General features: G+C 40.1%; 1 protein-coding gene across 1 annotated transcript in view; it reads right to left on the reverse strand.

The window, feature by feature from the left end:
- LOC149284597 (all trans-polyprenyl-diphosphate synthase PDSS2-like) overlaps positions 1 to 12,481 on the reverse strand; it is an 88,360-nt gene extending 75,879 nt beyond the window's left edge. Inside the window, exon 1 of the mRNA XM_089496458.1 lies at positions 12,216 to 12,481. Within this exon, the coding sequence (XP_089352584.1) occupies positions 12,216 to 12,481 (266 nt within the window). The remainder of the gene's footprint in view (positions 1 to 12,215) is intronic.
- Between the last annotated feature and the right edge of the window lie 268 nt (positions 12,482 to 12,749).

Below are 12,749 nucleotides of genomic sequence, written 5' to 3' on the forward strand. Positions count from 1 at the left end.
TCAGCAAGTTGTCTTGACCACATCTACATGCCTAAATGCATTGAGTTGCTGACATGTGATTGGCTGATTAACTATTTGTGTTAACAAGTAATTGAACAAGTGTAGCTAAAGTGGCCAGTGAGTATATATACAAGAAAACTCATCTATTTAAAAATAAATAAAAAAAAATTCTAAACATAAAAATGTAAGCATGGAAACAATATAATTTGCACACAGCCAATGGACATTAAATATAAATTTACAATAGAACTTAAATTACAGTAATTTTAAAGCATAAAAAAATTAAAATGAGCTTTACAGATGTACAGGTTGACAGATGCACTTTTCTATTCATCCAAAAGAGGGGAGAGTATCAAAAATTAGAGAGAACAGGAGTGATATCAGGCACGAAAAGGTTTCAGAATTTAAGCAAACACTCATGGTTTGGGAAATGCTAGTTCCCATGGTAACCAGCAAGGCATTCTTTATATAGCATCATAAACAGATGGTAAAAAGTGGTCATGTTAGTTTGGCCTGCCAGCATATCAATAAAGCGGCAGTAGTTCTGTGTGTTTATTAAATAACTTAAGTATACTAGCAACAAGACCTACTATCAGACAAATGTAAAGATAGATTATTATACCTTTTGCAAGTACTAGAATGAGAGATTGAATAGTTAATTCTATGCTGTCTACAGAGTCCACAAACTTGGCCAGGCTCCCTACAAATGTTTTCATAGTGCTTGTCATGCAGAGCACGTCACCACAAATATGAATATGCCTGGTAAGGTGACAAGAAATATGCAGAAATAACCTAAGCACTTGGCTTAGGAAAGCCCAAATATACCAACTGTGATTAAATCATATTGATACAGGTTCATTTGATTTATTTACTATATAATGATCTACCCAAATTTCAGTGAACTGATAATTTTATAGGGACACTGCATTTTTTGGGGTTTGTATGTTTATTAATCAGAGTGTGTTTTCCTAATCCCTAATGCCCACACCTGGGAACTTCCCAGGCTGCCCTGCCCAATGCTAGAGCTCTCTCTCCTGCTCCTTATAATTGAGACGGGCATCAGCACCTCAGTACCAGCATACCTGGGAATTTCCCAGGGCCGGCTACCTGGAGCGCTCCCTCTTCAAAGAGAGTGGATTTGGAGGGGTGTGGCTAGCCATATAAGACTGCATGGCTTACTGTGTGAGGGGCAGGGCTAGCCCAGGTAACATTGCATTGTGTGTAGGGCTAAAACAACTAATCGGCTAAATCGATAACATATAATAAAAATAGTTGCCAACGATTTTCATTATCGAATAGTTTGCCGTTCGATTAGTTTGTCTGGGTACAGCGCTCACTATTGTTTTAAAGTTAAACAGACAGATGCTACTTTGGAGCTGAGTGGAGAAGATGTGTCAGACTGCTGTAGGGTATGTATTAACTCCCACCCTTCGGTTTGATCCGGTCCCCGGTCTATCTTTTTTCCATCAACTCCCCCCCCTAATACCCTCCAGTCTGCACATAAAATATCCTCCCTCCCACTCTTCGGTCTGATTCGGTCCCGAGTAGGGCTGAAACAATGAATCGATAAAATCGATAATAATCGATAATGAAAATCGTTGTCAACGATTTTCATTATCAATTAATCGAATCGATTTTTATCGATTATAAAGAGAGGTTTTTTTCAGAGCAAATGCTCTGAAAAACTCCTCTCCTTATATAATCCGACCTCAAACAGAGATCGGATTATAACACTAGAATCCAGATCCCCCGCAACGCTGCAGGGGACCTGGATTCCCCTCACTGTCGGCCGGTCTCTCACTTCCATCTCTCTCCCCCCTCCCTTACATCACTCTGCCTCTCTCCCGACTCGTTACTGACAGGCACTTTGCAGCCTCAGCGTAAGTGAAGGGCAGTAACGGAGGCTGGCTGTGCGCATCGTGCAGTCCCCCACCGGCTGACAGAGAATCATCCTGTCAGCCGGTGGGGGTCTGCATCGCACAGACAGCCTCCGTTACTCACCTTCACTTACGCTGAGGCTTCTACGAAGCTGCAGTGAAAGTGCCTGTCAGTAACGGAGCCAGGTAGAGAGGCAGAGCGGTGTATGGGAGGGGGAGGAGTCAGAGGGGTGTATGGGAACCACCCTCCCACACACCACTCTGGCTCCTCCCCCTCCCATACGCCACTCTGTCTCTCTACCCAGCTCCCTGGTGTCTTGTGAACCTCCGTTGCTGACAGGAGGCAGAGTGGAGTATGGGAGGGGGGAGGAGCCAGAGTGGAGTATGTGAGGGGGGAGGAGCCAAAGTGGTGTATTGGAGGGGGAGGAGCTAAAGTGGTGTATGGGAGTGGGAGGAGCCAGAGTGGTGTATGGGAGGGTGAAGGAGGCAGAGTGGATTATGGGAGGGGGGAGGAGGCAGAGTGGAGTATGGGAGGGGGGGAGGAGGCAGAGTGGTGTATGGGTGAGTTATAGTGGTGTATGGGGGGTATTATGAATTTCAGGGCATATAGGGGGTATAAGGCATATCGATATTAGGCATATTAGGGGGGACATAAAACATATCTGGGGTAAAAGGTATATCAGGGGGCTCAGTTGCATATCACTGGCATATAAGGAGTATAAGGCATATCAGGGGCACAGTGGAATCTGGCATATAAGAGGTATAAGGCATATATGGGGGCAGAGTGGCAAGCTGGGGGCCAGATGTGCATAACCGGGGGCAGTTTGGTAAATAAAAAAAAATTTAAACAAGGCTTTCTTCTCATAGTTTTTATTAAATATGAAAAATAGTTAACATATGAATTAATATTTACTAATAACTTTGCATTAAAACCTGTGTTTGGGTTCTTGTAGCTTTTATTATGTCAGTAAAATAAGAAGGTGAATAGAGAGAGAGGCCATTGCAATAAAGAGATTAAAGTGTAAATTGTACGTTTTTTATTACATTATTTTAAATTGGAAAAAAATAGAATTTTTTTTTTATCCGATTAATCCAAAAAATAATTGGCCAACTAATCGATTATTAAAATAATAGTTAGTTGCAGCCCTAGTCCCGAGTTCCCATCTCGCAAATGGTCTGCAAATTAAATAAACTCCTTCCTACCCTTCGGTCTGATCCGTTCCCAGTCTCTGATGCCAGCAACCATTCAAAAAATATTTTTGCCTATGTAACCAAACAGCACAGCTATTTTAATATACGCGTTGAAACAAATCAAATTTAAAAAAAACAAACAATACATTTATTAAGAAGAGGGTCTGTTTGTTTCTTTCCACCAGCTGATAAAATGCACTGTTCAAAATAATAGTAATATGTAATTGTATATAACCACAGGGTAATCTAGATTTAAAATCAGAGTATTAACCCCTTCTCGATTCACACACATAGGGGGTTCTATGTGCTTTAGAGGTGATCACTATAATAATAGAGGATCAACTCTCCATGACTATAAAGCAATACTATTCTGGATTGGCAATGATCAGGATAGACAGAAAGAAATGCTACACTTTGGTATTAATGTTTCGGATAGGAAATAATCACAAGTGTTTGCAATCTCCTTGTCATCTACAGAGCCAATGCACATAAAAAGGAATAGAAGGTAGAACATAATGAGAGTGAAAGCAGCCAAAAGTAAAAGCACCCAGTGAAAGCCAAGCGCTTTTGGCAATCTAAATGAATCACTTGTACAAACCAATGGATTATTTTAAAAAAATTAATTTTTAATACATACTCCATGCTAAATGTAAATTATCCTAACAATAAAGAGATAGAATAACATGATGTCACTTGGTGCACTGGCTAGGTATCTGAATATTCATCCAATCTAACAGGAGATTGGAACCAAGTTTGCTTTGCTGGGTAATTCAGGAATACGTCATTACCGTTTAAGAAGCACCAAGAAATTAAATTTTTAATAAATAAGTTTGGTTAAGCTGCCCATCACATGATTAACAAGCCCCTGCCAATGCTCTCACAGAATTATTAAGATCTGCTGTAAACACTTATTCAAAGTTTTTTCTTGATGTGGTGAAATTAAATAAAACTAACAAAAAGGGTGTCATTTATCATGAATTGTATTACCAGGTTTGCATAAACAACCATACAGAGGTTTACATAGAGAGAGAGAGGAAAAAATATAGACTTGAGTTTAGCAACAGAGCGACTCCTGAATGAAAACAGAAGTACACTGGAAACATGGCTCCTGGTCTGACAGCCTTGGAAGGAAACCCTATGCTGTAATACATATGTAATTTTAAGGGTCTTCCTTGGTCACCAAAATATCAAGCTTGTCACCATATACAATATGTGGTGTTCCTCCACAGAGCTCACAGCTACTGCAAAAGTGTCCGCTGTACTTCTGATACAGCTGAGATAGGCAGCTGGTGAGGACGAAGAACAAGTTCTTGGGTAAGCCTGTACTACTAGAGGTGCCTGATGTGAATGTCTTGTTAAGGGCCCCCTAAATAATTAGAGCCACCTTTGGATATGAAGATCACAAGGCGCTACGTTAGCCTTGCCCTACGTCCTTCAGAAACGCCAGAAACAAATCTTCTGCATCCTTTCTTAGCACTTTCCAGCAAATGTGATCAAGGTGTGATTAAAACGGCTCAATGGCTCATTTCTTCAAAATGCATATTTTGGCATCCAACCGTTGACCGTTCAAACTAATCCTGTCACCGCATCCACAAACTTTTCTTGATGGTTCACCGTAAAATGGCTGCAACCAATGAGATTTAGATTTCCAAATGCAGGCAATTTGTCAAAATAAATCACTGAACCTGTTTTGCATTCACATGAATGATTGGTAAAAGAGTGTTTCTGTCATGCTGTTGCGCATACAAATACCAACTTGCTTCAGTCTTGCTTCACTATCTTCAGAAAGAGAGTAATCGCTATTTAGCATTCTTCCACCAGCAAATTTTGCTTCATCAATTTGGATGGGGTTAACGTCTGTGCCAACCATCTTACCTCATGCATCATGAGAAACAATGGCTCCAAACACCTGTCGGCACATATTAAACCAGTCAGTTACAATACTACTAATAAACTTTCCTGCAAGGGTCACAGTTGTGTTCATGGGTATTTCATTACAAAAAAAGACCACAAACTCAGATTGCAGTGTAATTTGTTGTTTATATCCGTATAATGGAAAAATGCGTTTCCTTGTAGAACAGAACACAAAGTTTGGCTCCCTTTACGACCACATAGATGACAAGGCTCTGTGTTTCTGGTGCATCCAGAAGATTGTATTCATGTAAAAATGTCTTCTGTGCAGATAATATTTTGACAGCAATCGAGGGCTAATAATTATAATATAGAATTATACAGAACAGTCCCTGGTACTTTGGAAGTGGACATGTGAGATTTATTTTTAAGCTACCAAGGGCTACCAATGGTCTGCCGTATGAAGTTACAATAAGCTAAAACTCTTGAAAACAAAATTACTATGCACCCTACAAGGTGCCAGCATAACGCACCAATAAACCAGTAAGGGTATATTTGAGAACTCGGAAAATTAACTAAGCATTGTATAAGCGCATAAGCCCTTCTTGCGAGAGAAAGTCAACGAGGTAGGCCAACTATAGTACGTAGTAAATTCAAGGAGCTAAACGGTGCCTATTCATTGTAAATGACAACTCATGGTTAAGTGAATTAACCCCATTCTCTCCCATGTATGACGTGCCAGGGTAAAAATAAATGTATTCATTTGGTAAAAATAAAAGTGACTTTCCTACCAAGCCAGAAATATCCATCGGTTATTTTTCTCTGGCCACAGCTTTTCTCCACTAGATGTTTTGCCTGGAAGCAGACCGGCATGTGGGGAATACAACCCATGCCAACTGGACAGAAATGTAAAGGAGGTGTGAAGAAGTCTACTTGTAGTGTTAAAATGGCACAGTTTTGGAAAGTCGGTAGCATGAAAGTGCTTTTTTCAAAAAGTCTGTTGCATTCATGGTTATTAGGCAACCGTTGCTGGGGGTTTTCATAGGTGTGCAGTTCTTTGTAGAGATACACCATTTCAGGTTATTTTTATTGAATAAAAACACTTTTTGTAAGGTCCGGTGCCTTAAGCACATGTGATGATAGGTGCCAACAATACCACATTTGTCAGGAGAGTTCTGATAAACTTTATGTCATGGCTGGCTGATCTCCCAAAATTGTGATTTTCAGAAGCATCAACAACTCCGTATGTTCAAGGCCCAATCTGCACACAGCACATAGTGAAAATATGGTGATGGGGCATTCTGTAGGCAGAACAGTGTTTTATCAAATTTGAAAATACTGCCTATGCACAAAGCATTACACTTTGCACAGGCAGCACTCCCTTAAAGCAGAAGGGGGTGGGGCCTCAAGTAGGCGGAGTCACACAGTGCCATGTGACGGTCTACTTTAGACTCCACCCCCTTTGTGTCCTGGGACACCTGGAGCAAAAGTCGGCGAGTATAGAGTAGGGGAATTTAAACATGCATGGGATAGGCATCAGGCATCAATTGTTCTTCTCTGTCGTCAAATTCTATGTAACATGTTGGTCACACCAGCACATGTTCACATGGCCGGCAAGCCAGGAAGTGGAACCAGCAAAATGACTTCCTCTTCCTGGACACTCGTGATTAACGTTACAGAAGCTCCCCAGGCAAGGAAGGTAGCAGTTGTATACAAAAGAAACTAAAACTACACAAACACATATACACATACACATATATATATCCATAGATCATGACACCCAACATTTCTGATTTTGCCATTCTATCCCAGCAGGATTCGTTCCCTGTTGTCTGGGACACGGTAACAACGTATACTGTGCATGGGCTGACACTCTCCCTCTGAGTGCCCCAATTCCACCTTACAGAATACAAAAAAAATGCCCAATGCAGTATCATACTAATGATCACTCCATATCTATTCCCATATGATCATGCATGCAGTATACATTTTTATTTGTCATTTATATCAGCATGTTGATAAACTATCCAGGCTCTTCTAAAAGGCAAAGCTCAGCATAGTTTTTACCTTGACGAGCCTAGTCTAATATGTGAAAATCAAACGCCCTGACCACATTTAATCAGTCCTAAGCCTTGCTAAACACATTGAGTTCTAAAACATGACTGTCTTTCCTCCAGAAAGTGAGCCAACTCCAAGACTGTCTGATGCAAATCTTGGATGCTGCAGAAATATTTGGCCCAAAACTGGAACTCTTAGCAGGATGCGAGCTCCCTGATGGTCTCACCAAGAGGAGGAAGAGCAAATAGTAATCTGTGGACAGTAGGCGCTAATATCACATTCCCTGTGACTTAAATCGCACTCTCTTGATCCATAAATAGATGTGTTCAGCGAACCAAGATAAAGCACACTGGATACATTCAATCCCAAATAACTACTGCTTCAAAGTAGGCATGTCTGACTCCTATTTTTACACCACAGAATTACACTGGAAACGCTAGTATGATTTCACTCGAATGTGAGCTTTGGATCTATGAAAGCATACCTTCACTTGCGGTTTTACCGTCTGACAGATTATACAGATAAGAGGGACCCAACGAAAGCTAGTTTGTCTTCACAAAATGGTTCATACTCCCTTGCATGTAAACATTAAAACACACGCTATGACTTATTTACAAAGACTTCAGTTGTTTAAGTGATTTAGCTCCTTAAAACCAGGGTCTAAGATTAAAAACGTACAAAATGACCATATAAAGAAAGAGGATAGGATGTTATTTTACGCACCGATGTGCTTTTGTCTACCATCGCCGATCAAATAAATGTAACGGCACTGAAACATATTAATAAATAATTTAAGTCCCTGAACCCTTCTATGGTATTCGTGCTGCCAAAAAGGGAGGCTCTGGAAGGTTTATGATGCCCCACCTGAAGCTGATCACGCAGGTCTTTAAACATTAATGGTACTATCACATTATTCTAAGATCACAAATTTAACCCACGAAATGTCTCTTTTACATCAATGGTTCAATGTACACGCAGTCTGTGTATATCAGGAGTTTCGCATATCCATTCAAACTATACAAGATTTCAGATGCAGGTAAGAGAAAGTTCTACAGATCGGCACTGTACTTTAAGCCTGTAATTTCACAGGCTTAAAAGGAATCCAGGTGATACTTCCAGGAATGGAAACCAATGAAAGATTTCCTGCAAACAACCGGTCACCTTATTATCCATTTGTTATCATCATAATCTGTAGGCAGCGCCAGTATTGCGTTCCTCTGACTATCACGAATATTCTGTTGTATACTCACGTTATTTATTTCACTGCAAGACTATTACTAACTGAACTGCTTCATGTACATCATGTACATGCACTTAGCCTGAATGTAAAAATATGTCCAAGCTTCTCCCATAACGGGAGCCACCTGCAGTTTACAAATCCCGATAAATTATTACATTCACTGTAATAATGAATGGAACCGAGAAGCAGCAAAGGCCGCAGACACTTAATACAATGTACACATCTGATGGGTAATACAGACCAGGTTACCTTAAAAACAATATCAAAACTATACAAATCTCTCAGTACGAGAAACAGAAAAACCTGACACAGCAACTGAGCTTCCACTACAGGCAAAATTCATAAAGTTAATTAGCGATGGACAATACGTGCCTAACGAGACAGCATCAAATCATTGAAATGTATATACTTTTAAATACATTTTGTTCCTTTGGTGTCCTACTATAAAGGGAATGATTGGCATCACGCAATGTACACAGGACAAGAGCTGCTGTCCTGCATCTGTAAATATCTGTAAATATTAATGATACATGCCATCGTTGTTACTACAAAGGCATATCGGGGATATATTTAACCCTGCTATTACCCCGTTGGGGTTATTTCTAAAACATTATTACAAACTTTGGAAAGGGGTCTTGACAACAAAGAAATGGTGCACTCAGCAGACACATTCCATCAGTTGCGACAAGATCACTTTTTAAAAACTTTGTTGCAAATTCAACACCAAATAACACAATTAGAAAAAGTGCAGCGATTACACAATGTGTAAATGGTAATAAATGATAGTAAGGCCAGGCAAAAAACTACGATGGATATGATTTTTGAAACAAAGTTCTGCGCTGCAGAATATGATGGCGCTATATAAATCAATAATTATAATAAATGTGGTCGTTCTCACAATAGCTATAGCTATTTATATATATATATATATATATATATATATATATAATGTTAGCATGAGTGGAAGTGTGCATGAGCATGAACGTTTTTTGCAAGTGTGTCACTTGGCTTTGCGTTTGTGTCCCCCCCCCCCCCCCAAAAAAAAGTTGCCAGCCATCCCCTGGGATTGGTCCTGCTAATTGGACCATTTAGGTGGCTGCTATGGTGATACGGTGACCTTTCAGACACAAGAAAATTAATTTCCAAAATTAATCCTGGCATGTTATAAAGCCCTCAGGCAAAGTAATTGGCTGTATATAGAACCAAACGGACATACCTAGTGATGTGAACTCAAAATTTCAGACGTGCATGTAACTGCATTTTGACAGCCAACCCAAAAATTACTTCTTATTGCAGTAAACACTAACAGCCAATGCATCCTTCTGTATTTTTATCCACCGCTTAACCACTTTACACGTAGCAGAAACAAATGATCACAGCTAAGAACCATCATATCAATGGCAACACCAAGATAGATAGTGCTATCAAATTTAGGTGTATTGCTTAATAAATGCATAATCCAAAATATCCAAAACAACAAAGGGATAGTGTTCAGTGATTTCCTTCGCTTCATAACGTAATCAGAGCAGCAACACGATTTGTTTAGCCTTCAGAGACCAGAAGTACAACCGCTGAATATTTTGTAGACAGCAGTTGTTTGCGATGCACAGCAGGTAGGCAAAATCAAGCTATACATAAAAAAGCATATATGGCTTACAAAATAGGTTCATTATAAACAATTCTTATGCTAAAGCATGTAATCCGTACACCAACAAAGTCCGCGTGACATTGGGATGTCCTCTGCATTTATTTTTCCACTTTCCTGTCTGTTGCCCAAGCATGCTTGGAGATGCGTTTGGCCGAAGTTGAGTCTCCTGCATGCTATACTCACCAGCAGGACCAATGACTCCACTGGGTGAGATTCTTTCCCATTGATTTGCTTCAAGCAGCCAACAGTGGTGCAAGAAATGGGAACACGGATGGAGCATTTGTTTTTTATTTATGGACGAGCCATTTATTTTAGGTTCTACAGGTTGAAGAACACATATTAAATTAACTTGCATTTTTCATTTGCATAGCTGCATGGGACATCGGATTGCCCATTCAAGCAACTAAGTACAGCATGTAAAGGCTTCATATGCTCTACGGATCAATGTAGGTAGGATACAAACTGAGAGATCGATAATTTGCATTGCCGTGTTTGAACTCACAACCTCCGCCAACGTGTGGATTTGAGGAATATTATTCGGTTGTATCGAGTCATCCGTTAAAGACCCTGGGATCTGAGCTCCCTGAAGCACACGCACATAGTCTCTGTAGGGCTTAATTGGCTGGAAAGCCATAAAATCGCACAGTGTAAGTAGCACGGGAACCAAATGTGCGCCGATTTACAGAAAAAAAAAGAAAAGCTATTCCACATTCCCGTCACCATGACAACCTGTCGTCTCGCGTCAAGTCAAATCATTAACACAACAGAAGAGCTAAAGCAACGGGTCACCACATTGTGCATTACTAGCCCAGCATGGCTGCCTACATTAAATGTAAACACGTTCTCCAAACCCAGCAATGATTTGTAGCACCAAGAAACTCTGCTTCGCTTTTATTAATGATTTCATTGAATCACTTTGGCATTAACAAGGCAAGACCGGTGCTGTGCAGTCAATATTACCTTTGTACTAGCTGTGCCTTTTATTGAGCACTTAAAGTGAGTTGCTGGATGTATAAAATTAACTGTAAACAGGTAGAATATATACATGTGTTCCATACATTTTATTTTACTTTCTATAAAAGAATACAATATACACAAAAAGTATTAAACAATAATCTTTTGAAAAGATTTTGAACATGTAGCTTTACATTTCATCAGAGCTGCCCCAGGCTTAAAACAGGGCAGCGCCACAATCTGTTCCCTCTGCGCCTATGCCCCGATTACTAGGTATCGGGATATGATGTCATATTCCAGCACAGCCATCTAGTGTGTTAGTGGGCCTGTTGGGGAGACCAGCCCGATTCCCCAATAGGGTGATTGGTTCCCTGTTATGCGGCAGAGGGGCTGCCTAGGGCAAAAATACGCTACTGGTGCATGCAGCGGCTCATCTTGTCACAATATGGGGAGCACTTCAGCCACCCAATCAGATGGGAGCATTTCATACAGTTGTCCTTTAACCCCCAGGGTGGCAGCTATGTATATAGTTGGCAAACTGAACCTAGTATGCATGTGCATAGTGATCGCTACAAATGAGAGGGAAAAGATTACATACATGTGTATAATATATATATATATATATACACACACACACACACACACACACACATACCGATACATACTAGACATGTCCATATTGGCATAAACATGTTTTACTGCTGCACTCAAAATGTTTCTGAAGACTAGAAGAGCTGCTAAGCTGATCGATGGCCTTCCCCAGCAGAAGTCCTGCGTGTTTAAGTATACAGGAGGGATCTCCATTCCAGACAGATGCGTCACATTTACACTTGGATGTTAACGTTCCCTACGGCAAAGAAGTAATGCTGGCCACTGACAGATTGTCATTATTTTACTTAAAGAGATCCTGCCAAACTGCATGAGTAAACACACAATGCAGCTTTTAAATTATTTCTTTTTATTTAAGGTAAAAAAAAGAGTTAATCAAAACCTATATCACCCAAAAGTAATTGCCTTTTTTTGGGTGATATAGGCTTTGATTAACTCTTCTTTACCTTAAATAAAATAAAACAATCATTAAAAAGCTGCATTTTGTGTTTACTCGGGTTAGCTGTGTCTATGACAAATATGCAAAAATAGAAATAATTAGGAAGGGGCAAATATTAGGCGAGTTGAATCTATTCTTATCGGTTTTAAATGCATCACCCATATAACTAACCAACACATTTCTTTTTTTTCCATTTATCCGAGATATGACCTCTCCCAATAATAACAGAAAGTTTGGATTCTTCACCAAAGCTTTGTTTACTTTGCATATTTCATTCAAAGGGTTACTGTACCGAAAGGGTTTAAGACATGCTGTCATATCAACATGTATAGTGGGATGTCACCGTACCTGGCTGTATTTAGTAAAGGATGCTTTGTTCCCACCAACTTCCTGACTTGCATGGCTATGTTGCTCAGCTCATCGCTCAGTAAGCAGCGTAGGCTCATGAATGAAGTTGGATAACCTACAATCTTCTCTGCATCTGAAACAACTTTGCTCCATTGAGAGGCAGAGGGGGAGCCCGAGAAAAGGCTGATTTTTCTGTTGGCATAGTAGCTACTTGCTCTGTGTCGAAGCATCCCAATAGGGCGTAAACAATGTTGGATCGCAGTCATGGTGGCTACAAGCGTTCAACCTAAAAGAAAACCAAAAAACAACATGTTACAATTCATGGATAACAGGGCTGGGTAAATATAGCTCATTCAAAGACTGTTAGAACCACCATTTCAGTTTTGGTCTAGAACTTCTCTTCTCGGATTTATCTGAATGCTCTCCAGCTAAATCAATGATGAAGCCATATTGAAGTAAGAAGCCATGTATCTCCAGCAGTCCAAGGAAATGTGAGTGGGGAAACAGTACAAATGCATAGAACAGAGTCTGATA

Source organism: Sceloporus occidentalis, unplaced genomic scaffold, assembly GCF_023333645.1.
Source record: "Sceloporus occidentalis isolate IW3139 unplaced genomic scaffold, rSceOcc1.0.p SCAF_90, whole genome shotgun sequence".
Classification (NCBI taxonomy): domain Eukaryota; kingdom Metazoa; phylum Chordata; class Lepidosauria; order Squamata; family Phrynosomatidae; genus Sceloporus; species Sceloporus occidentalis.